At 40.6% G+C, this 25,305-nt stretch overlaps 1 protein-coding gene across 3 annotated transcripts; it reads right to left on the bottom strand.

Moving 5' to 3' along the window:
- Positions 1 to 440: 440 nt before the first annotated feature.
- On the bottom strand, positions 441 to 25,305 carry LOC127579569 (calcineurin B homologous protein 3-like). 3 transcript variants are annotated; one of them, XR_007957704.1, is made up of 9 exons: positions 25,113 to 25,304; positions 21,929 to 21,998; positions 21,733 to 21,813; positions 21,157 to 21,296; positions 10,110 to 10,171; positions 8,915 to 9,019; positions 7,734 to 7,778; positions 4,039 to 4,086; positions 1,796 to 1,847 (listed from the first exon to the last, which is right to left on the bottom strand). XR_007957704.1 is itself a non-coding variant. In XM_052032442.1 (8 exons), the coding sequence occupies exons 1-8, from the start codon at positions 25,174 to 25,176 to the stop codon at positions 1,770 to 1,772; spliced, it is 645 nt and encodes a 214-aa protein (XP_051888402.1). In that variant the 5' UTR covers positions 25,177 to 25,305; the 3' UTR covers positions 441 to 1,769. The 3 variants fall into 3 exon arrangements, 2 of the variants coding, with proteins under 2 accessions (XP_051888402.1, XP_051888401.1); XM_052032442.1 differs by lacking the exon at positions 7,734 to 7,778 and having other exon boundaries at positions 441 to 1,847; positions 21,733 to 21,810; positions 25,113 to 25,305; XM_052032441.1 differs by lacking the exon at positions 7,734 to 7,778 and having other exon boundaries at positions 444 to 1,847; positions 25,113 to 25,303.

Genomic DNA, 25,305 nt, shown 5'->3' with positions numbered 1-25,305 from the left:
AGTGATGGAATACCCTGTACCTCCCTGGAAGAGTGAAACTCCTCCAACAGCGTAGTGATTCAGGCCAAAGCAATCTGTTTGCTTAGCATCCTGATCATTCTCTCCATGACCTGTGCATCATGGCTGCAGAGTACATATCTACACCATGCACTGCATCTATTGCCACCATCTCCTAAGCTTGCAACCTCTACCACCCCTAAATGTACAATGGTGACACACACCATCTTACCTTGGATATATATCCCTGTTCTTTCATTGGTGCTTATCTAAATCCTGGAACTCCCTACACAATACTGTGGGAGAACCCTCTCCAGAAGGACTGCAACCTTATGAAGGCAGCTCACTACTACATTTTTCAAGCTGTTTGGCAGAGACAAAAGTGCTGACTTTGCCAACAATGCCCACATTCTGAAAAGTGAAAATTTGTGGTTAGCAGCCAGGAAATGCAGTCAATACTGTTTTAATTATATGGTAGAATCATTTGCATTTTTTATTGCATTGACCTTCTAATTAGATACTTAAAACAGCAAGAATACAGTAAAACATACAAGTACAAACTGCTAGAAAAATATTCATCAGCAGCTTGTTTTCATAGTGTAATAGTGACATAATGTTGGTTCACAGTGGCATAGTGTTTCCAAAATAACTTCTGAAGGTACAGGTATTGATCAGTATCCTGGGCATCAGTAGCAAGGGTGAAAGACAGAATCCTTCAGGAGTTAGTTGTGTGTCCTTGAGACCAGAACAAAAAAATCTATGGAGGATGAGAAATATAAATAAAATGTTGCAAAGGACAGAACATGGTGCATGCAACTAAATTATAGGCGTCTGATGAGAGTCTAGGGAGAGCATACAGAGACATGAGATTTTGCAGATGCTGGAATCTGGAGCTATACACACAAAGTGCTGGAGGAACTCAGCAGATCAGGCAGCATCTATTGGAGGCAAATAAACAGTCAACGTTTTAGGTTTTGACCCAAAATATCGACTATTTATTTCCCTCCATAGATGCTGCCTGACCTGCTGAGTTCCTCCAGCACTTTGTGTGTGTTGCTAGAGCATAGTTTAGATTTGGTTCTTAGAGGTGATAACTGAACCTGAGGGGAAAGGACAGGTCCAGCAAAACTTTTTATTGTACAAGAAATGAGTAGGTTTAATTGGCATGTTGGTAATTCACCAATTCCCATAAAGCTTGTGTTAAACAAGTTAGTTTCAGCCAAGCTAAAATTAATTTTCAGTAATGCCCAGATTTGGTTGAAAGGAATGTTTTTTGTTTTTGAATGACTGAGTGTTAGAGGATTAGTTTATTAGTTTGCTGCGATGTTTCATCTGCATATTAAACTGAGCAGTGGGCTATCAATTTTGTTGGGAAATAGATTATTTTAGTTGGGAGGATAGGGTAAGTCACTAAATTCCTTTAGGAACTGTGTGCAAGCAAACAAAGAACCAAATAACTTTAGATTGGACCCATCCAATTAGAACCCTGGAAAATACGTGTGAACTAATTAAAATTGTGTAGCTTCTATTGCACCATTTACTGATCTAGAGGAAAGAACAATGTGCCCAAAAGAGCTCTGAAATCTGATTCAAGATGGAGCTGCATTGTTTCTAAATTCTGGAAAATAAAACAACTTTCTTTGAGGATAAAAGTACAAAAACTAAGTTATACAAATTAAGATGAGTACAGTTACTTTGGAATTGTATTGCATCATTCCATTCACCATAGACAAATTATGTGTTTGCTTTTTTGTCCTGTTCTGATTCTTTTACTATTTGCACATGGCTGTGGTATCCATCTGTAGAAAACGCACATGCATTTTGGATTCTATCTTGAGTTCCTGCATTATCTGAAAAGTAAAGGAATTACAATTCAACTGTAATACTTTAAAATTTAATAACAGATATCCATTATTAAAAATAATTTGATCTAGTTTCTGTATTGAATTATAAAAATTCTAAAAACAGCATGCAATTACTACATATTTGTAAAGCTGAACCTCTTAAATATTCTCAGTAAAAGCAGGTTTCTGACAATTACTAAGATATCTTTATTAGTCACATGTACATCGAAACACACAGTGAAATCATGAATCGCCCTTGTTCTTTGATACACTGCAGACAAAAACAGTGTCAGATTTTATAAACCATTAAACAAGAAGCTTTAGTGCAGAGGATAATCATGTCAACCTATAAGTGTTAGCTTTAGTTGGTAGTAATGTCTCCTCTGAGTCAAAGTTATAGTTTCAAGATTCACTCCAGAGGCTGAGCACAAAATTCAGGGCTAATGCCCAAGTCCAGCACAGACTGTCAGGAGCCATCTCTATGGTGAGACATTAAACTTGCATGCATAGACATCTATAGAAAATGCTAGCCTAGGATTTCAGCCATTTTTCGATTTGCTAAGTGTAAACCAACGTAGGAGAGTCGGTGAAAATAAAATCAATGTCCTAATGCTATACTGGGTGATATTTTAAAAAGTGCTAAATGTGGTATATCCTCACTTTAAGAAATTGCTATTGTGTCTTTTTTCATGTTTACAATTAGAACCCAGTTTGTGTGTTCTCAGTCGATGCAATTGCTGGGAGGTTGGTCAGTGTTGTCGAAGTGAACTCTCCATGGTTGCTGGTAGTATGCGATGGAGATAGGAGAATAGCATGAGTGGAAGGGACAGGAAAATTGGGGTCGTGAAGGGTTACATGAAGCAGTGTTGGTTAATGGGGACCCTTGCCTGCTGCCACAACAATCAGGGCCACAAAAGGCTGTACCTAGTGTACAGATTCCATGATTGTTGGTGTCATCTGTCTACAAAAGGGCAACACTTGTAAGTCAATGTAGGGGATCCAGTGAAGGTAGAATCAGTGTCCCAGCAGAGACCATATAAATCGCACCTGGTTCCTGACTTTCTACATGATGTCCTTGTTTTACAGTAAACTAACAATAAAGGTCGTAGACTGTGACTTTTGATTGCAGCAGTGCCTGGGCCAATTTCCTGATAAGTGGGACTGCAGCCAGAAATGGATGCAAACATTTTTAAAGGGAGAGGATAGAAGCTGAAAAAATTAAAGAGCAATCACGGGAGAAAAGGAAGCAAAAGGCAATAGTTTGCCAGAAACATCGGCAGAGCTGAAATGACATAAGTTCTTCCTGTCCTGTTGAAGTAACCAAAAGACCATTTTTGCCAATGTTGTTGAATTGTTGGTACGGATACACCTCTGATGTGACCACTTACTTTTTCCAATTTGTTTTTATTAATGGCTTTTCCAAGAAAAAACTACTCCAACATAGATGGTTGGAGCAACAAAGCAGAAGATAAAGGTAAATGAAACTAAATGTAAATAATACATCAATGAAGTGGTAGGGGTTGGGGAGGAAATATGCAATTGAAGTTAAATTTAAAAAGATTGACCACTAACAAAAGATTATATTTTAAACAATTTAGTAATTTTGGGGTAATATAAAACTGATCCTGATATGAGCATTTAAATATTTTTCAGACTTTGGGACAGGTGCAGTGCATGTCTCAAGATCACCCACTGATGGTAGTGCCCTGTGCTAAGGACATAGAGGAAAGTCAAAGATCCAATATAATGACCTAGTCTCAAGAAATGCAGTATTCCAGTTTATGTACGAAAATCTGCCTCATCCTATATCTGCTAATCTGGAGAAGTCAGGTCAAGGCTAGGGTAGTCCAGTAGTCATTACTGAGAGGCAGCTGAAAATCAATTCTGAGCCCTGCAGAATGTGGTAGGTAACCTGTTACCAATTGTGGGGAAATTCTGCTGCTCGTGTAAAAGGCTCCACCCTCACCCCCCCACCCCCCCAACCCAAACCACTGCAGAACAGCATTGAATCCATCAAGATGTTGAATGGCTTTCTCAAATACTGCATTCTCAACGTTTAGTGTCTGTGTATGTGCTGGAAAAGTAACAAAACCAGCTACTTAAAGTCGGTCAGCAATAATTTGCAGCATGTGATGTTGCTGTATTGTATGGTCAGTATTAAGGTCTGCTTTCACTTCCTGTTGAGAGAAATACAAACCTGAAGGAAGTCCTGAAAGGTTATTCCCTCATAATGTTCATTGGGTTCCTGGAGAAGGAACAAACAAATATTAACATGAAATATAATGAAACAAATGTGTATAAAAGTGAATGTATTTTGTTAGTCCAGTTAGACTTCAGAATGTACAATGAATCTTCTTAAATTTATACTTGTAACGATTTAAATTGTGTAACATGCCTACATACAGTATATTGAACTTATACCCATCCTCATTTGTTTTTTAAGCTTTCATTCTCAATGGGGTTGCTGTTAGGTAAGAAGTTCTGGGTTTTTGATGAAGAAGGAAAGGTGATTATTTCCAAGTCAAGATCAAGTGTGACTTGGCGGTAATGTTTCTATTCGCTACTTGCCCTTGTTGCTGGAGAGTGTTGGAACTGCCAAGGAAGCCTTGGAAAGTTGTTGTTTGCAGGTGGTGAAGGGGATCTGAGCTTAGGCTAAACAATAAATCAGCCATGATTGAATGGCGGAGCAGACTCGATGGGCCGAATGGCCTAATTCTGCTCCTGTCTTGTCTTAAAATAATTGACAGGGCTCTCATTTCCCTCTCCTCTATATCCTGCACTTCTACTTTCATTCCTTCTCCTACCAGCCAGAGCAAGGACAGGGATTCCTTTTGTCCTGTTCTTCCACTCCATCAACCTCCACTTTCAATGGATCATCATCCATAATTTCCACCATCTTCATGGCAGATACACCTTCCCTTTGTCTGCCAGCATTCTGAAGGGACTTTCTGGTTCACTCTTCCATCTCTGCCAACCATTGTCCCCACGGCACTTAACCAAGTAACTCTGGTCCTTTTACCTTGTCCCTTTCCACTTTCAAGGGAGCCAAAAGTCCTTCCAGCAGAAGTACTGTTTCACTTGCACCTCTTCCAATTTAGTACATTGCATTTGGTGTTCATGATGTAGTTTCTTCTACATTGGAGAAACCAAATGCTGACTCTTTTGTAGAACATCTGTAAGGGTGAAGCTGATCATTGTAATTCTCCTGCCCACTTCCGCCCCGACCTCTGAATCTTTGGCCTCCCAATCTACAATGTAAGCTTGAGGAAGAACGCTTCATTCTTTATCTAAGCACATTGCAGTCCTGGGACTTGATATTAAATTCAACAATTTCAAATAACCAGTCTTGTCCAACTTTGTCAGAACTGGCTAGTTCTGAAGTAAGGTTGACCATCTGCAACATCAACTCATTTTGCTTCTCTCTCCACAGATGCTATCTGATCTGCTCAGTATTTCCAGCATTCTTTTCCATTTTGGATTTCCAGTACCTGAAGCATTCTCACAATTCCTGCATATTTTACTTTCCAACTGACCTCATACATCGTCCCCTATTTACAGTCCTCCAGGTAGATAAGCTGTGATTAACAAACATTCATTTCCCTCTCTTAGACAGCACTGAAAACAATTGTCAATTGGAGAACCTTGGTCTCCATCTAATCACAAACATTTCCTATTGTTCTCTCCACCCCTCCCCCTCTCGGCAACCTGAAACATTAACTCTCCTTCTCTGATCACAGATGCTGCCTGACTGGTTGAGTAAGACTGGCTTTTTCTGTTTTTCTAAATTCCTTTTAAAAGCTGTGCTGCAATACCATGAAATAATTATCATACTAGTTTAATCACATGACACCCTATCATGCTTTATAAATAGATCCAGTTTAAATGGAAATTAATCTCTTCAAGTCAGTGTGAAAATGGTTACACATGTATTTTATACTTAGTGTAAACTCCAAGTATTGCAGAAACATTTTTGCAAATGATTTTTGGTCTAAGACAGAATAGTTTTTGTGATGACTTGATAAACATCTAGTACTTGTTTTAAGCACCATCAAGCACCAAGTCAGACTTGATGTGCACCTTGCCTATACCTGCCACATAATTTTAATGTTGCAATTCATAATTATAATTTCCATAGCAATAAAATAATATGCTGCTGTGGGAAAATATCCAATTGTAATTATCTGTTGTGAACTGTATTGGTTCTAAGATTTCCATTTTGCATGCACATTTTCCATCAATGTTTGTGAACAATGCTATGAAAAAATCAGATACGTAAATATCTTCCTTAAAAAGCATGACAGTCCTAATGTTTGTGTCTATAGAAAATAAAGATTTTGTTTTTTTAAAACAGTGGTATACAAGGAAGTTCATGTGCTTTGTGAAAGTATACAATCCTTGAGTGAAGGGTTTGGTTCCGATAGCAGATATACTTCCAAGCTAAAACGTAAGTAGACTTCCTGGCAGTGAAAATCTACTGAGCTCAATCTGTCACATCCTAACTTATTGCTGATAAACTGCCCTAAGTGTAGTAGTAATACAGTAGAAAGCATTGGTCCTTGTGAATTATCCTTGGAACAACTTTATTTTCATTGGAAGGGAGAAGGTTCAATGGGGTATATTGATGGAGATTATAAAACAAAAATTTGCATTAATGTATCATCTTTCATGATGTAAAACTAACCCAATGTACTTTATGCCAATAGCCCTGTATAAGGGCTCTCCAAAGTTTTATTTTTAAATATATTCCTTGATATACTTAAAATGTGTGATAAAGATCACTTGAAGTGATGTGTTATGTAAATTCATTCTGACTAGTATGAGAAGAACAAGGGAAACAAGTTTACAGGAAATTTCAGAACCACACCAAGGGGTGTTACACTTAAAACACAGATTTCACAGGCTACACCTCTTGGCTCCATTTGCTAAGCAACCTAATTCTGGGTAAGTGATAATCAAAACAAAAAAACTGCAGATGCTGGAAATTTAAAATCAAAACAGAAAATGTTGGAAATATTCAGCAGGTCAGGCAGCATCTGTGGGAAGAGAAACATGAGAAACAGAATGCTGGGTCGAGCAGCATCTATGGAAGCAAAAGGGGTAAGTCAACATCTTGGGTCTAGACCCTGTATCAGGACTGAGAGGGCACAGGAAAGATGAGAGAGTGAGGGGTGGGGAATAGAGGCTGGTAGGGGATAGGTGGAACCAGTTGGGCAGGGGATGATGGCTAAATGAAACCAGGGACGGGAGGTGGGGGTGGCTGGGGCAGGTTGGTAGAGAGTAGGTGGAGCCAGATGGGCAGGGGATGATGGACAGATGGAAGCAGATGGGGGGAGGGGATGGGAGTGATGAACAAAGGGAGAAGACATTTTGGTGGACAGGTATGTGGGAGGAGAACACCAGGGATGTGGGTTATCTGAAACTGGAGAATACAATGTTAGTACCATTGGGTGTAAGCTACCCAAGCAGAATATAAGGTATTGTTCTTCCATTTTGCGTTTGGTCCCTCCATAGCAATGGAGAAGGCAGACAGCAGGTCAGTGTGGGAGTGAGAAGGAGAGGTGACAGGTTGGTGTGGGAGTGACACACACCTGGTGCTTGCCTCCCACACACACTCACCAGTCCACCTAGTTTTCTTTTTGCTCACTTTTCCCATCCCCTCCTCCCACCTGGTTCTGTCTGCCCATCATCCCCTCCCCATCCAGTTCCACCTACCAGCCTCTACAGCACCCCTCTTGGCGTTGCGATATATTGGACTTTTCTCCTGTTCCCTCTGAGTACTGATGCAAGGTCTCAACCCAAAACAGCTTGAAGGCAGTGAGGAACTTTCAGTAGTGTTGGGGTGAGGGGGAGGGGGGTTGTTCTGATAAAGGAAAGTTTAAGAGCCCATGTTACCTGGAATTAAAAATAATAACTGAAAATAATCAGTTCAGGCCACATCTGTGGGAAGAGAAAAAGAGTTAATGTTTCAGTTCACTCCCCGTTCAGCCATTTCATCCGTTTCTCCTTCAAAACGTGTCTGCTTTGTGCAGAAGAGAATATTGCTTATGGTGTTTTTGAGGCATTTGGAGTTCAAGAACAAGATTGGGAGGTGGGATCTGCTCTAACAATCCCTGCCAGAATAGCATTCAACTTAATGAATTTGCTTCTCATTCTTTTACTCAATTGAATCCACCAGTATCATCTGCAGACTAAATATCTGAAGTTAATCATTGATTAGATGTATTGGTAGAATTACTGCTTATCTTCTTTACTAGTTAACACATGATGAACTCAGCATTTTTGTTAGATACTGTATAATTCAACATATCATTTGTTCAAATTAAGCCAAAATTATATATTTTAAAAAATCTGCCAGTTTCAAAACTACTTTTCCTCTGCAACTTCTTTACAAGTGGTAAATCACTACAAGTTAACACCTGGGTGAGCACCAAAACATCCAAGATACTCTCCTCTATATCACTGGGATTTTGCCTCCAATAGGACAGAACTTCCCTCTGTTGGAAGCCATGCAATCAGGAATGTGAAGCGTCCTGTTCGTAAAATTACATCAAGTTCATTCAGACCTTCTGTATGAAGACATTCAAAATGGCTTTTTAACACCAGGTCAGAGAATTAATATTGATGAAATAGTACTACTGGTGGTTAACTCTTCCTCTAAGCTGTGTTGATAATATGTGTACAATGCTTCAGTTATAGATTATACAGTTTATCAAAACTTTCAAAAGGGTCAAATACTTTCTGCATTTTAATCATTAAATTCAATTCATCTGCAACTTGAATAATTATTAGTGTATATGTACGCAGATAGGATCTGACAGAATGAACACCAAGTGCCCTCCATAAATAGAATAATTCTAACTGGAGCTAATGGTTTGATAACCTAATTCAGCCTTGACGGAGAACCATCATAAAAGCCTAAATTTTGTCACACTGAAGTCAGTATATTTATCCTTCTGCCTTTGCAATGCAAGTTCTAAAGCTTTTAATTCCAAACAGATTGGGTGGATGGAAAAGGAATCAGATATTCTGATAATATCTTAACTACATAAATGTCAATCTGAAATGTTACAAACCATTTGTCCCACACAGATGTTTGCAGCCTCCAACATTGCAGAGTCTGCAATTGATGAGGAAGCTTTCTCTGTAGTAAATTTCTTGGATAATAGTTCATCTACAATCTGAAAAAAAGCATGGAAAATTCGATTTTTAACTATCACTGAGAATAATGAAAACCAATAGTATTCTCAAAGGCAGATGGTAATTGAGATCTTCCATATCATCAGACCCTGACTAATGGTTTCAAAATGGTGTTTGAACCCAGAGACTAAATGACAGCTTTTAACTCATTTTTTAAAAATTATATTTACAGCGTGGTAACAGGCCCTTCCGGCCCAACGAGTCCACGCTGCCCATTTTAAACCCAAATTAACCTACCCGTACGTCTTTGCAATGTGGGAGGAAACTGGAGCACCCGGAGGAAACCCACACAGACACGGGAGAACGTACAAACTCCTTACAGACAGTGACAGGAATCGAACCCCAATCGTTGGCGCTGTAATAGCGTCGCGCTAACCGCTACGCTACCGTTCCGCCATTGTCACTTTTGTTAATACTGAAAAGAGCAGTGTATTTTAAAATTTTAATTTTGGGGGTGAAGGGCCTGTTCCTGTGCTGTACTGTTCTATGACTGTTGCAAGGTGGAACTTTCACAGCCAATCAGTCATTATTGCAATACAGTCAAACATAATGGCAGGTTTGAGTACTCTAACTCAGGGGTGAATTTTAACACTGAGCCAGTAATGGGAACTAACTGCCAGTTGTGATAAGGATGCTGAAAATTTTTTTTAAAATCATTCACAGAATATAGATTTTGCTGGAAAGATCGGTATTTATCGCCCATCCCCTAACTGCCCTTGAACCAAATTTCTTGCTGGGCTATTTTCCAGGGTGATCAAGTGTCGATGACATTGTTCTGAGTGTGGACTGAGCAATGACAATGAGCTTCCTTCCCTAAAGAATGTTTATGATCTGGTGGTTGCATTTACATTTTCTCACTTCTAGGGGTTGAACCCGTTTCATCAGACAGGACTTTGAATTGTTAGTTCACTAACATTATAATTCAACGCATGTTAAGTTTGCATAATTCATTTCCATTTTAGGCTTAGTATTTGGATGCTTGATAGGATGTGCACCTAACATAACATTTGTTTTGCACAGATTACAAAGCAGCCTTCGTATACTTCGATTTAAACAACAAGACAATACAACCTCTCTTAATTCTTCCAAGGTGATTTTTCCATCTCCATTAGTGTCGTACATGCGAAATAAAACTAGAAGGATAGGATAGTTTAAGTTAGTGTGAGAGAGCTTTACAGTATACAGTACTGAAAATTCAAATAATGTAATACACAGAAACAAATAGCACAACCATGTTTAAATTACCAAATAGCCCACCACAACCTCAACTTAATCTTTCTGTGTAAATTATAGTTTCTGTGTATTAAAATGAGAACACACAGAAACATCAAAATTAAACAATTGATATTAGATAGGAAATTCTCAGAGTTCTCTAGTTCTGATGTAACTGACCAGTTAATAAACAGATTTAAAACATCTGAAAATAACTTCATTGCGCAACTACAGTGTTAAACAGAGTAAAAACAAGCATGCTTTGCTATAGAATGCTGGCCTATATTTTAACAGCTACTGGAGAGTGCAAAAAGAAATGCTCCAGGATTCGAATTCTAAAAGTGGTAAATCAGTCCCTAGCCTCCGTCTCAATGCATCTTCCAGTTGAAGACTTGTAATTGTTGGCATCCATAAGATATCAAGAAGTTGAACCATTCTATAGGGGGGGAGAATTATATGGCTCGCGCAAGAGAGGTTAAGTTGAGGTTATAGTGGACTATGTAGTACTCTAAACATTGTTGTGCTATTTGCCTAATTATTGACCTCCCTGCCTGACCTATCCCTTGGTGTTTCCAAGCTCAAGAACCAAATATGAAAAAAAAACATTTTCTCATTGGCTAAACTGCAGTAATGTGCAATAATGTGTAAACTGATCATAATTATGAGTAGGACCATCTTAAGATGGAAGTGAAATTCGACTGGGTGCCTTGAAATACAGTAACTAGGATCCCTGCCAACAGTTTTATCTCCAAGGCTATGACACAATCTACCAGCTGACAGTGGTGCTGTGTTGAAGCATGCTTCAAATGAGAACTTTCTGCAGAATTTTTACATGCAGTAGTGATGGCAAGCAATGTGAGCACATATTTTGTATTACTGCTTCAAGATTGGAGCATGAACACACCAGAAGGAAACAGCTTGGTTCTCAAAGAGAATGATCTGAAGTCTGAATGCAAATACATAGCTACTTTTTGACTCAGACTATTAGAGATGCCCTGAGAAGTAATACATACCCAGGATTGGTAAGGACAATGGTCCCTGATAGGATTACCCGGGATAAATGAATGATATCAATCAAAACTCGGGCTCAACTAATGTCAACAAGAAAAATATTTAAACAGATTAACTAGGGAGTTCCTGGTAAAATAAGCTTTATAAATGGGTATGAAGAATACCTTTAACGATGCTTTCTTTCTTAAAAAAAAGAAAATGCATTTTCTCTTGTGTCTGCATTTATGTAATGTCTATCCTGACCTCAAGATGTTTCAATTAATAGTGTAGTTACTATTGCAATACAAGAAATGTATTAATATAAATTTCAGAGGAAATGCATGCCAGGAGATCAGTAAAGGTAATTTCCTGCAATTTGACTCAAATTACTTAAGACAATACAAAGTGAGATAAGACAGCAACAAATTATATTTATATAGTACTTTTCAGAATGTCAAGATGTTGCAAATTGCTTCATTTATCTTTGCAATATGATTAATGTGGAAAAAGACGGCAACGTCCAACAAATAAAAAAAGATAGTAAATGTCCCAATACTCTATTTTCTCATGTTATTTGCAGTGTAAATCTTGATTGAAAGGGTAATGAAAAAAGTCCGGATTAAGTAGTCTCCAGCTAGGTTAAAGGCACCTTATATTGGAAGTAGCCTTATAAGACATATGAAAAACTAATTTAGAGATAGAACATCGAGCATCGTGCAGTAAAAAACATCCTCAGCTTGATAATGTGCTCAGAAGCTGTACTGAGCGGAGAAAGGTATGCTAAAGTGTCACTGAGGGGGAACTGTCATTTTAAACCAGGAATTTAGGGAAGTGATTTTTGTACAGACATGTACAGTGAGACTTGCAGCTTAACTTAAACTTTTTAACAGAACATAATTTCCAGAGTTGCATGCCAAGTGCAAACTTACCTATGCAATATCCTGTTGTGACAGGAGCTATTAAAGTAACAAGTTTCAACAGGAGCTGCAGCTGAAGATAACGGACAGCTTCAGTGACCTAACAGTATGAATGTTGGGACGGTCATGCAATGGACACTTCATTTCTTTGTTGCTTGAACAGACAGCATGATCATGGAGGTGGCCACCCTTGGAATGGATTTAATGGTCAGGGCCCTTCCTCATCAAAGGAGGTAGGAGATTCCACCAGGGAAGAATCCATCATTTCTTTCCATGATGGACTCCCAACAATGACACAACTAAAGTCTATCCCTTTAAGAAATGCTTAAGGGGACCAAGCTGTTTCCACACATGTTCACACTCCAATCTTGAAGCAGCAATATATGATGTGTTCACACTGCTTGATGTCACCATTATATGCTCAACAGCCCCTGTACTTGTGTCCATTGACTCCTTGCAAGCATACAGTTCAAGGTCACATCATGTGCCGTGCCCACAGCAGAGTGCTAATTAGCTCTGCACTGAATTTTATAGTGCATATCAATTTTATAATGCTCTAACATCATGTGCTGGAAAACAAATGAAACTGCAAATGTGATCTGAAACACAAACAGAAAAGCTGGAAGAATTCAGCCAGTCAAGCAGCATCTGTGGAAAGAGAAACGAATCAATGTTTTGGGTCAGTGACCCTTCCTCAGAACTGGGGGGTGGGAAGACTTAAGGATTTACCGTTTTCAAAGAAGAGCTGGGGGGGAGGGGGAAGAGTGAGGTGTAAGACAAAAGCCCATATGGAGATAGGTTAAGATGTAGCAGCTGAAAAGGAACATGAGGACTGATGGTTAGAAGAGATTTTGAAGAAACGGGTTGGGAAAGGATGACATTGGGAAATGATGAGAGAGCAGTTCACATGAAGTTGGAAAATTCAGTATTCATTCTAGAGGGTTGCAAAGTATTTAGGCAGAAGATAAGGTGTTGTTCTTCTAGATTACATCGGGCTTCACTATAGCAGAGGAGGGGGTCACAGACAGACTAGTCGGAGTGGGAAGTGGGATTGAGCATTCAAACAGCATGCGACAGGAAGCTCAGGATTGCCCTCAGGAATGAGCACAGGATGTGCTATGTGATTGAATTTCTGGGCCGTTGCTTCCTTCAGGGATTGACTCACATTGTGGTTTTCTTTATAAAAACACAGAAAATAAGAGCAAAAATGGGCCGTTTGGGCTTGGCCCACTATTTAACACAACTGTGGCTGAGCACCTACTTCAGTGTCTGTTCCTGTACTGTCTCCATCAGTCCCTTGATTACTTTGATATTAAGAAATACATCTACCTCTTCCTTGGAAATATTTAATAACATGGCCTCCAATGCTTTTTTTACACTTGTAATGTCTGGTCTCACACTTCATGATTTTGAATATATTTAAGTCTGAAATAAAAGCCAAAGATGCTGGAGATATTCAGCAGGCCAGGCAACAGCTGTGGAGAGAGAAAAGGAGTTAGAGTTTCAGGTCAATGGCAATCTTTTCTAGTTCTGATGAAAGGCCATGGATCTGAACTGTTAATTCTGTTTCTTGCTCCACAGATGCTGCCTGGCCTGTGGAGTATCCCCAGCTTTTTTAATCTTTTACTTCAGTCTTCAACATATTCAAAGTCACTAAGAATGAGATCATACACTATGGGTGTGAAAGTAGGAGATAAAAGTATAATTTAAATAATGAAGTTTGAGTAGTTGGGGGCTGAGGCTGGGGGTGTGATGCAGTGGGAGAGGCTGTTTAGTTGGAAAAGTACCAAGTACTTCAATCATTAAAAGCCAACTCAAAAACGAAATACTGCCTGCTCTTTAGCTGTGGACACGGGCTCTGCTCATGTCTAAAAAAGGAAATACAGCGACTGTTCTCAGCACTTTTCCTTCAGAACTTAAACTGCCATTTTAAAATGGGAGCCTATTTTACCCAGCACTTCTCCAATTATGTGGCACTGTTGTTGACTCCCGAAGCTAGGGAGGGAGATTAGGGGCAGAAATAGAGCAGAGGGAATGGGCTAGGAATCACAGTGCAGAGCTTGGGGGAACAGAAATACAGGTTGAGGGAAAAGGTAATATTGGGGGATGGAAGGGGATTGCACCAGTAATTCATTTTCACTGATTATACTCTAAATGGAAGGAAACTGTGCATGAAACAGAAGATGGATTTGGGAAAACAGTTTCACAGGATATAAAAGGCAGCACCTGACACTGATAGAAATGAATGTTAAAAAATTCATTAGTTTTAGGTATTATTTCATGAAATATAGTCTACAAAAGAAATCAGGTCTGTTGCTCGTGTGTAGCATTAAAACTCATTTCAGTACTGTGTGCAGTTTTGATCTCCATACTATAGGAGTGATCCATACTACAGGAGGCCTGTTACTGTGCTGTATAACTCTATGGTTTTGAGACCTCAGAAGGTACTGTGCTGACGAACAAATACTGCCTCACACAAAGGAAGTTAATTTTTTTTTAAGACTAGAAGAAATACAGTTGACCTGGCAGAAGCATCTACAATTATGAAATGGTTAAGTGTGTAGAGAGAAGCAGGCTGATTCCAGGAGGATCTGGGGTTGATATGTACAGGAATAAAAGGTTAAAGATTTAGAACAGAAGGTGGGAGAGATTCCTGCCCACCAAGAGTTAAGATTCTGTAGAAATCATTTTCAGGACTAGTGACAGAGGCAGAAATTATGCCAACACTGAAGATTAGATTGGAAACTAGATGAAGGAGAATGGGTGGGTAAATGTGATTGGACTAATTGCTTGCATGGAGAGTAAACATTGACACAGACTGAACAAGCAGAATGGCCCTTTTCCTTGTTGTAACTAACATGATTTCCTTTACTTTTTTTCCCTCAAGTGTTCTTTTTCTTTTTGAAGTCCAATTTTTTTCCCTCACTCCTGCCTAAATATCTAAAAATTTCTATATTCTTTAGACTTAGAGGAGGATCTGTGATCAACTATCTGCATATCTTCTCATGTATATGTGTGTGCAATTTCTCTCCGCAAAACCTTACTTCCTGTTGCGATGTTTCATCACACTTTGCTACTATAAACAACCACAAACACATTTTCCAATATTAACTTTTCCTCACAAATTATTCAATGAGCTTTCTGAATTTTTCTGTGCTGACAACTCCCTGTCCAGGGGATAAATGTTTTCAAAATACTTATCTTATGTAAACATGATTATATTTATTCATTGAAGTGTTTTTTTCTTGTGCTATCAATGGCTTCAGTAAGGTTTTATTTGGAGATCTCATTGTTGGATGAACTAATATTTTGCCTAAATCTATAATGATGTGGGTTGTATTGAGTAATGGAGGGTGAACTTAAACACTGGATCTAATTTTCAGGATGTGGCTGACTGTATTATTGGATTGTTTTTGATGGGCAAGAAGATCCAAACAGTTTCAGTCATATGATTTGAAGAAAAGCCAAAAGACAAATTCTATTACTTTATCAAAGGAATATTTATATTTGGTATTTCTTATTAAAACAATAACGTCTTTAATGACCACCTGTTTCCTCTGTATTTTACGATATGCAGTTGGCAGTCATAATACAACTTCAATAACAGAAGCTTCCCAAGCTCAGCCCTGGGGAAGTCATTTTTTAAATGAAATAGGGGAAATGATGAAAGCTTTCGTTCTCCTTTAACTTTAGCGTCTCTCATCTTATCCACCATGCACATGTCTCCATCTCTTTCTACTCTCTTCTGTTTTTTGCTGCTCTGGCTCCCTGTCTAAGAACCTCTGCTTCTGATGCCACAGAGAAAAGGCCCTTTGCTTCATTGACTTGGGAACCAGCTTCATCCTCCTTCAGGTACATCCAACTTTTTGTTTTACAAACAACACAATGGCACCCTGAATCTTTTAAAGAACTTGTGGCTGGCTCGTGGGCTGTGGCCAAGGGTGTAACTATTTCTCAACAGCAGTGTCCTCATGTTTCCCCAGTGCACTCACATCAGGCAACATTGCCCAACATTAGGCTTCCACATCCCAACACTGCATTCCGGCAACTGCCTCACTGCAACACTTGTTACATCCAGACTCATACTTCACTGCTTCCAATATTCCCAGATCCTGGAACCTCCACTTCTACTCCGAGACCCAAGAACTGCCTTCCTGGGGTCAATCCTGTAGCATCTTGCTACTCCACATATAGTCCACCAACCCTCACTCTACACCCACACCAACTTGACCAAGTTAAGGTACATTCACACCATTATACTACAAGTCTGTTGGCTATGCAGATTTGGGCATCATCCCTACTGTTTCCATGTTTTGAACATCTGAAGATTATTTAAAACATATACGGCATTAAACTCAGATCATGGCTAATCAAACATACAATCACCAGCATCCTTACTTTGATGCACATTGGTGTTTCATCACTCTTTTTCTTTATTCATTCATTCACAGGATGAGAATATTACTGGAAATGCTGGCATTGGTTCTCCATCCCTGGTCACCCCAGAACTGAGGAGACGGTTCAGGAATCCATCACACTGGTGGCCCGAGATTCACATATAAGGCAGACCAGGTAAGGATGTCAGATTTCCTACCTTGAAGGAAGTTATACTGGATGGGTTTTGACAGTAATCTGGTAGCTTCATGGCTACCTTTACTGAGACTAACCCTTTTTTTTAAATTCCAGATTTTATTGAACTTCTTTAATTAATTTAAATTTCTGAGCTGTCATGACAATATCAGCGCTCATGCCTCAGTGTCAGTGGTAATGAACTATGGCTGCTCACCCAGTAACTTACCCCCTAGCTACCATGGTGGGTCAAAATCCTGAACTCACCATCTAACTGTGGAATTATCAATTGCTTCAGAAAGATGGACCACCCCAACAAGCACAAGTGACGGGCAATAAATGCTGCTCGTGCCAGCGACGCCAAGCCTCAGGAACTAATTAAAGGAAAATACTGACGCATGCTAATGTGCAGTACTGCACGATTGCCTGTCCTGGTTGGATCCCATGTCTGGTGTGAGTCTTATGTGGTGAGGATAATGAAGAAGAGGCAGGGAAGAGGAGATTACAAGTTATCCTTAACTATTTTTGAAATTGTTTTGCATATTATATGCTTGTGCTTTTCTGAATAAAGAGGGTATAACACGAGCTCTACAACTGGTCTGAATAATACACCATACAACCATAAAAACAGTCCATCAATAGTAGCCTTGAGGTTCTCTATACTATTATAGGGGCTACACATATTCTCTTAAATATTTTCTCTTTCTTATATTCCATTGCTGCTTTGTAACATTTTCTGCCTTTCAAATCAGTGATTTACCACTGCACAAGGAAGAGAAAAACATAGAGATCTGTGGAAAATATGCTGAAATGAGTAACCTTGTTACATTCCATTCCTTTCCTGACACCTTATCATGCTACTGTGCCTATTACTTTGACTTTGCCACAATCACAGTTGGATATCTTTCAACATCTCTGTAATGAAAGAAACTCCCTTATGGGTTTGGCTTCATGAATAGGAATTTGATCATTTTTAAGTACATATTTCAACAGTTTAATTTCTCAAAATCATGAAAGAAACCCTGGCAGAATTGAATCAAATAAAGGAAATCTGACTTTGAAGAGGTTTTCCTCCCTGGCTCCATAACTGATATGTTGCTGTCCTTAATATATACTTATCTGCACTTTAGGCCATTCATGAAAAAAGAGAGTAGAAGTATTCAAAAATAAATAGAGATATTTGTGACTGAACAGGGAAAAGAGTACAGGCCATCCCCAAGTTACAACAGAGTTCCACTCTTGAGAACTGTTCGTAACATGAACTGTTCGTAAGTCAGGAATGAACAAAAATGGTGATGGGAGAGGGCCACAGAAACAGTGGTGGGAGACAGTCACAGGAACAGTGACGGGGGAGCTAGCAGGCGTGGGAAGAGCGGCCACCAGCCAGCCTCACTGACCCAGTGAGTGAGCAAATGAGTTTGCTCAGTGCTCCCAGCTCTGCTGGGCTCCACCCAGCCCCTGACTGCTGCCACTCGGGCTGGGGGTGGGGAAAGACAGCAGGCATGTGGAAATGCCACGTTCATATCTGGCAGAAGGTGCCTGCTGACACCGGCAAATCCATCCCCACCCATCCCACCAGTTTCCCAAACACTCATTCATATGTACGGGATTCCATAAATCGGGCGTTTGTAACCTGGGAGGACTTGTATTGGAAATCTGGATAGTGAAATGATTTGCATTGTGTTTGAGGTAATATCCCTCAGTCACAAAGTGATAGAGTGGAGGATTCCTTCGGTGAATCCCACACTTTGAGTATTATGATCTCAGCTGAACAAAGAACAACACTGCAGAATCAGACTCTACACTAGCTAACACACTCAGCATTACTCAAGCACTGGCAAGATCCTTGTAACATACTGCTTGAATAAGGATGGGGTAAACGTATTGAACAACAAGAAGTAGTGCAGTAGGACAAATTGATTTGTTTTCACCTGATTAAATTTTATTCATCTGTGTATTTCCCTAAAAAGTAAGTAACACAGCAATCAATTTATAGCTGTTTGATCACACAAAAAAAACATTTTAGCTTGTGCAATATTCCAAAGATGTACCTCATGGATAATACTTTTAAGTAAATTGTTTTATAAGTTGTTGCATCAAAAATTGATCTTGTTGACCATGTTGAAACTGCAGTTTGTATTTTATATTGCAGGAAACAACTTGTAATGGATAAAGAAGACCACATGGTGCTTTTCAGAAGAAAACCTATCAACCCTGGGTAACTGAAGTTTGTTGCAATGGCTGGATAAGGTATGTGTCTGAGGCAAGTGCAATAAGATACCCAGGGGACAAATTATTTAAAGTACACAGTCATTGCATTCAATCACATAGTTCATTGCCACTGACAAAGATTTGCTATCAGTTTATAAGGGAAATCTAGCCTTCTGTGCATGGCACCTGCTCCAATGTATTATGAGATATGCCATCCTCCACTGCCTTTTCCATGACCAGGAGGAATTGGAATCACATTCACTAAGGGTCAAAGTAATTTGGCTAGATAAAATCCATGGAAGATCCCTAAGTTTCCAGTTAGTTAGATCAGCAGCTGCAGCACAGATGGGTCAGTTCTGATGCTGTGTTCCAGAAAGCACAAAATGAGTTTAGGTTTTACAATACTGGTGTTTAGCGAGAATGTTTGCAGTATCTAGTGCTGTTAGTGGTGCTCCTGCACTACTTCAGCACCTGGGTTCGACCCTGACCTCTGGCGATTTCTGTCCGGAGTTTGCACATTCTCCTTGTGGGCTTCTGCCAGATGCTTTGGTTTCCTCCCACATCCCAATGATGTGCCAGAGGGTTAATTGACCACTGTAAATTACCCCTTAGTATAGGTAAGTATCAGGAGAATTGGGGGGAGTTGATGGACGTGTGATACCTCAGTGCTGTTTTACAACATTAATCCTGAATCCCTTATCCCTTAATCTCCATCACAAGAAAGAAGTTCTGAGCAAACTAAAGGTAGCTAATGCTCACAAGGTCCCTGGCCTGCATGCACATAAGTGGCTGTCGAGATAATGGATATGTTGGTTGTTATCGACCAAAACATCCTTGATTTGGAAGGGTCCCAAAAGGTTGGAAGGCTGTAAATAAAACATCATTGTTCCAGAAAGGCAGGAGACAGAAAGTAGAAAGCCATAGGTGAGCTAGCCTGATGTCTGTCATTGGGGAAATGTTGGAATGCATCATTAAGAAGGAAATAGCAAAACAGTTAGAAAAAGGAGTTGATTGTTTAAAATGGAGATGAGGAGGAATTTCTTCTCTCAGGCAGTCATGAATCTTTGGAATCCTCTACACCAGAAAGATTCAGCGGTGGAGTCATTGAAGATATCCAAGGCAGAGATTAACAGATAATTAACCTTTAAGCAGTATGAGGAGAGAGTGGAAAAATAGTACTGAGGTCAAGACTGGATCAGCCATGATCTGGTTGAATGACAGAGCACTGCCTGAGGGGCCAGTTGGTCCACTCCAGCTCCTGTCCATGTACACAATGTCCAAAAATATATTGATATCTCCAGAAAGGTAACACACTCCACAGGAAATATAAATAAAAAGAACCCTAACTTGTAAAGGAAATGAACAATCAGTGTTCAAGAACATTGTGAACGAGTGAGAAAATACATTAACAACACTGAAGAGGTTCACCAGGATGCTGCTTGGAATGGAAGGCTTCAGTTACAAGGAGAGATTGGACAGGCTGGGATTGTTCTCACTGGAGCGCAGGGGGCTGGGGCTGACCTTATAGAGTTTTATAAAATGATGAGGGAAGGTAGTCACTGTCTTTTTCCAAGGGCAGGGAGTCTAAAACAAGAGGACATAGGTTTAAGGTGAGAGGGGAAATATTTATAGGAGATCTACAGGGCATGTTTCTCATGCATAGTGGTGGGTATATGGAACAAGCTGCCAAAGGAGGTGATATAGGCAGGTGCAGTCACTGCATTTGGACAGGTACATGGATAGGAAAGGAATAGCGGGATAAGGTCCAAAAACAGGAAAATGGAATAAGTGTACATAGGCATCTCAGCATTGACAAGTTGGGCTGAAGGGCCTGTTTCCGTGCTGTAGGACTCTATGATTCTATGAAGCTTAATAAAGCAGGGAAAAGGCCACGGACACACAAGTGTGGTGTCCAGTGAAAGAATAATTTTGTGGGACAGATGTTTGAATTCTTCACTTGTCCACTGCACATTGACATGTTAACTATGAGGCATGTTTCATATGTACAAGTTACCGTTATCACGGTGTTGACAGCTATGCATCACTGAGTCAAAATGCATCCCAAATCAGCAGGCATTTCTAGAAGTCTGAAGATTACCAAGTTAGTTCATTGAGCATTATTTATTTCTTGTTCTCTAGCTTAATAATACTTTATAACTGCATAAAATTTATAATTCACAATTACTGGTGCACCAAGAATACGAAGTGCTCGGACTTACATTTCAATTTTTCAGTTTTGCAGTGTTCCAGGTCCTCCTTTGGATGGTTATCATCCAAATGTTGGAAAAATGATAAAGTGGTCAGAAAGTTTTCAAATGTGATTTCATCAACACTTTCCTTTGATTGTAAGCCCAGGTTTCTAGGAAAATGCACATAGAAATTAGAGTGAAATTATTACATTGAAAGACTAAAAGCATTTTTAATTTTATGATCTTATTTTGTCGTTGTGTGACTTTTGTTCGAGGAAATGCATTATTTTCCCCACTTTAAGCACCCATTAATCTCATTTTCAATCCCAAGATTGAAAACCACATCCTGTTGTGTTCTGTGCTGCTTCCATGTTGCATACCAGCCACTTCTGTCGTCTCTATAAGATCCCCAGTTTTATTCTGTGTACTCGCACATTTTCAAAGCAATTAAGATTTTGCTCAAAGGTACCTAGGAGGTTAGGGAGACTTCCATGCCATTAATCTGAGTTAGATTTGTAACCTAATGAAAGCAAATTGAGCCAACCCGCCAAGTTGTATTATGCAGCAATATATAAACAATATTATTTGAAAAAGTTGAATACTTACCTCCCATCAAAAAATGCATTGACGATTCTTGACTTAATGGGATTATTGTCCAAATCGGGAATGTTATCAAAGCTACTTCTGCTGTAAACATAAAGTGAATAGGTATTTGGGTAAATGTGTAGCTACTCCATTCAGGGGCAAATTTCTATTACAAAGGTTGTTTTAAGATGAAAATATTCCAAAATAATATATTTACGTCATTGTAGACTTCCCATCAGTTAGGTGTAAGAATCTTCTGTGGAGGATTTCAATTTGCTCTGAAGAAACTAGGAAGAATGAAATTCTACATATGAGACCTCACAGCCACAGAGACACTAACCCATTCTTTACACCCTGCATGGTAGAACCCAGAGAACCAAATGGGTAATTACACACCTACAACACTCGTTAATCTCAATCTACAATGTTAAGTGTCAGTCTAAACAGCTAAGAAAATACTTCCAATGGGATATGTTAAATTTTCACACAGCGATACACTCCTGGATAACTTCAGAGCTTTAGTTCACAAAAAACAAAATGAAAACTAGATGATCCTACTGTCCCTAATCTTTTTTGTACAATCTGTTTTTGTATCAGACTGAAATCTAATGCTAGCAACACCCTGTGTTTGACTCAGAGTTCTGTAGATAATCACCTTGTTAATTACAGAGAGGGCTTTCTCTTCTAAATGATGGTTATTTGTTGAGTTGCTGTAATTTGGCTTTAAGTAAGAAGGCAAGGTTGCCATTTGTATGTCAGCAGTTAAATAATAAGACTTAAAATTGGCTTGGGGCAGCTACTGTACTTAGGGAGATTTTTAGGTAATATGTATTAATTTTATTATTCCCTTGAATATGGACAAAGAAAGCATAATTCTGAAAAAGTGAAACCACTTGCTTGTTGAGTCCAGATGAAGGATAAACTTTATAATGGTGCTGTTATTTTTGTTAGTATCTAGTACTGGGTGAGAGTTATGATGGTGGGAAACTACTGTCACTGCTTTGTCTCTCACTGACTGGGCCAAGACAATACATTTTGGGTGCAGGAGCTGCTGGTGTTGATGCTGCTCAGTGTCAGAGGTCAAGGGGCCGCCTCCCTCTGGGAGACTGGAGTAAGACAAGGTGTGGAACAGAGTCGTAGAATCATACAGCATGGAAACAGGCCATGTGGCCCACCACATCCACACTGAGCAGTGGGGACCCATCTGCTTAATCCCATTTTCCAGCACTTGGTCCACAGGTGATTCAAGTGCTCATCTAGACACTTCTTAAATGCTGTCAGTGAATCTGCTCCCACCACTCTCTCAGGCAGTACATTCCAGGTACTCACCACTCTCTGGGTGAAGAAGGTCCTGCTCAGATCCCTTCTAAATCTCCTATTACCTGACCCTAAATCTCTGCCCTCTGGTTTTATCTGCTTCTGATAGTTTCCTGCAGTCAACCTATCTATCCCCCTCATAATCTTATACCCTTCAAGCATGCCCCCTCTTAACCTCCTCCGTTCCGGAGAAAACAGACCCAGCATCTCCAATCCCTGGGGAATGGAAGGGGAAGGAATGCAGAAGGAAGGGGGGAGGGAGCTAAGAGGAGGGAGATACCCATCCCCACAAGTGTTCAGGAGGCCCATCCTCCTTGTGCCTAACTCTTTCCTCCACCACCCTTGAAGCTGCTGGCGTCAGCTGCCCCACACCCCAGCCTGGCCCATCCCTGAGGGAACACCACTCAGTGGCAGCACACTGGGTTTAGCCTTGGGCTGCAGAGAAAGGCAGGGTACAAGAAGGTTTCAGGGGGTAGGGCTGATGGAGCAGACTGGTGAACCAGAGAAAAGGTGAGGCGGGGGGGCGGAGGGGAAGGAAGGGGACAAGCAGCAGCATGCAAGGGAGGGGGGGAGGGAAGAGGCTGGGGGGCAAGAGGGATCAGGAAAGGAAGGAGATTCAGGGATGTGAGGATTGAGGGTAGGAGGGCTGAAGGGAAGCTCATGGAGGGGGGAACAGTGGAAGACCCTGTGGTAGCTGTTGATAAAGGAAATGGTGCACAGACAACATTCATCCACAATATGAAGTTCGGGACCTGGAAATGTCAGAAAACTCAGGGACAGCCCCAACAACGACAGAGCTGAGTGTCACTCTGCCATCATAGCCCAGGAACTCAGACGCTCTGACATTGGTATTGCTGCCCAAGTGAAATACGACTGCCAGGAAATGGCCAGCTCACAGAGGAAGGATTGGGTACACCTCCTGGAGGGACAAAGCACCATCTTCACCCAGTGGGATTTGCTGTCAATAATCAGCTGGTATGGTGTCCCATGAACTCTCCCTATGGAATATGTGAATGTCTTAAAACTAATTCAGCTGTAACACAAACCCAGCACGTCACAGTCATCAGTACACACACCTCGTCCCTGGAAGCTTTGCATGTGGCTAAGACCTCTACTCCAAGCCCTGACCTGCACCGCAGAGGGAAACAAACTGATCCTCCAGGGCAACATCGGTACCTGGGATGGGTGGAATTGGCAGGGAAGGAGGGGAAACACTTCCTCTAACAGTCGTCCTAGCAAAGTACTTGGAGCATGGAGATTCACTGGGTTATACATGCTGGTTTTACACGAGATAATCCCAGAAGTTTGTTCAAGTGCAGTAAACAAAACTAGCCCCCGCGGAATTATCTACCGTCATATTTCAGGGAATGATCTGCAATTAATGTTGCATTGCAAAAAAACCCCGGGGAATGGAGTCCTGCAGCCACCCCAGGAGTTGAGCAGCTGATAAAATCATCGATTGAAAGGTTAATCCCGATCTGAGTATTTCCAGCATTTTCTGTTTTAACAAATATAGCATTTCATCTAAGGAGCAGGTGGGTGTACCAATTAGAAGCAGCTGCGAGAGTTTAAATAGTGAGTGAACCTAACAGAGCAGTGGACTCAGGTCTGATGCCCGGTTGTTGTATACATTCAGTTCAACTCACTTCTGCACAGTAGCTGCGGGGGATTCCTCTTCATTGACAGCGGGAATTCACCCAGCTTCCCCATCACAGTCCGGTAACATGGGGACTGTGTGTGGGAGCTCCGGTCTCTGCCCACTTGTGAAGCCCCCTGTGCTCAGTTAGCCGGTAGGCGCTCGCCAGCGAGCCTCGGGTGTCAGTAACCATCAAGTGGGGGACGTAGCAGAGAATACCTTGCATGTTTGAAAGCGCCCTCCAAACACAGAGGACTGGAGGGGAGGGGAGAAGGAAACTGTCTCCGTGCATGTAAACAATTTCCCCGAAATGTGGAAGCCAAAAACCCCAGCCATCCCAGTGCTGATCACCCGCACCCAGGAAAACAAGACATTTGTAGAGGGCTCCTGGAGCTGTTGAGACTCCAGCACATTCACCAGCGATCTGGAAACACGCGCCTGGACTTACAGCCGGTCAAGTCGGAAAGATTGCGGGTTTCCCTGGCAGACAGTGAAGGCGAGGATCCCATCATTTACCCCTGGGGACCACCAGAGTCACGGCTTTGGAAACTCACAAGCCCCGAAAGGGAAACTGGCGCACCCGTGTTCTGACCCGTTCCGCGATGCGGAATCCAAGTGCACGGTGTCAAGCTTCTCCTGTA

Source organism: Pristis pectinata, chromosome 17 (assembly GCF_009764475.1).
Source record: "Pristis pectinata isolate sPriPec2 chromosome 17, sPriPec2.1.pri, whole genome shotgun sequence".
NCBI lineage: Eukaryota > Metazoa > Chordata > Chondrichthyes > Rhinopristiformes > Pristidae > Pristis > Pristis pectinata.
Note: the sequence above shows the minus strand (reverse complement) of the source record. Positions and strands in the feature narration are given on the sequence as shown.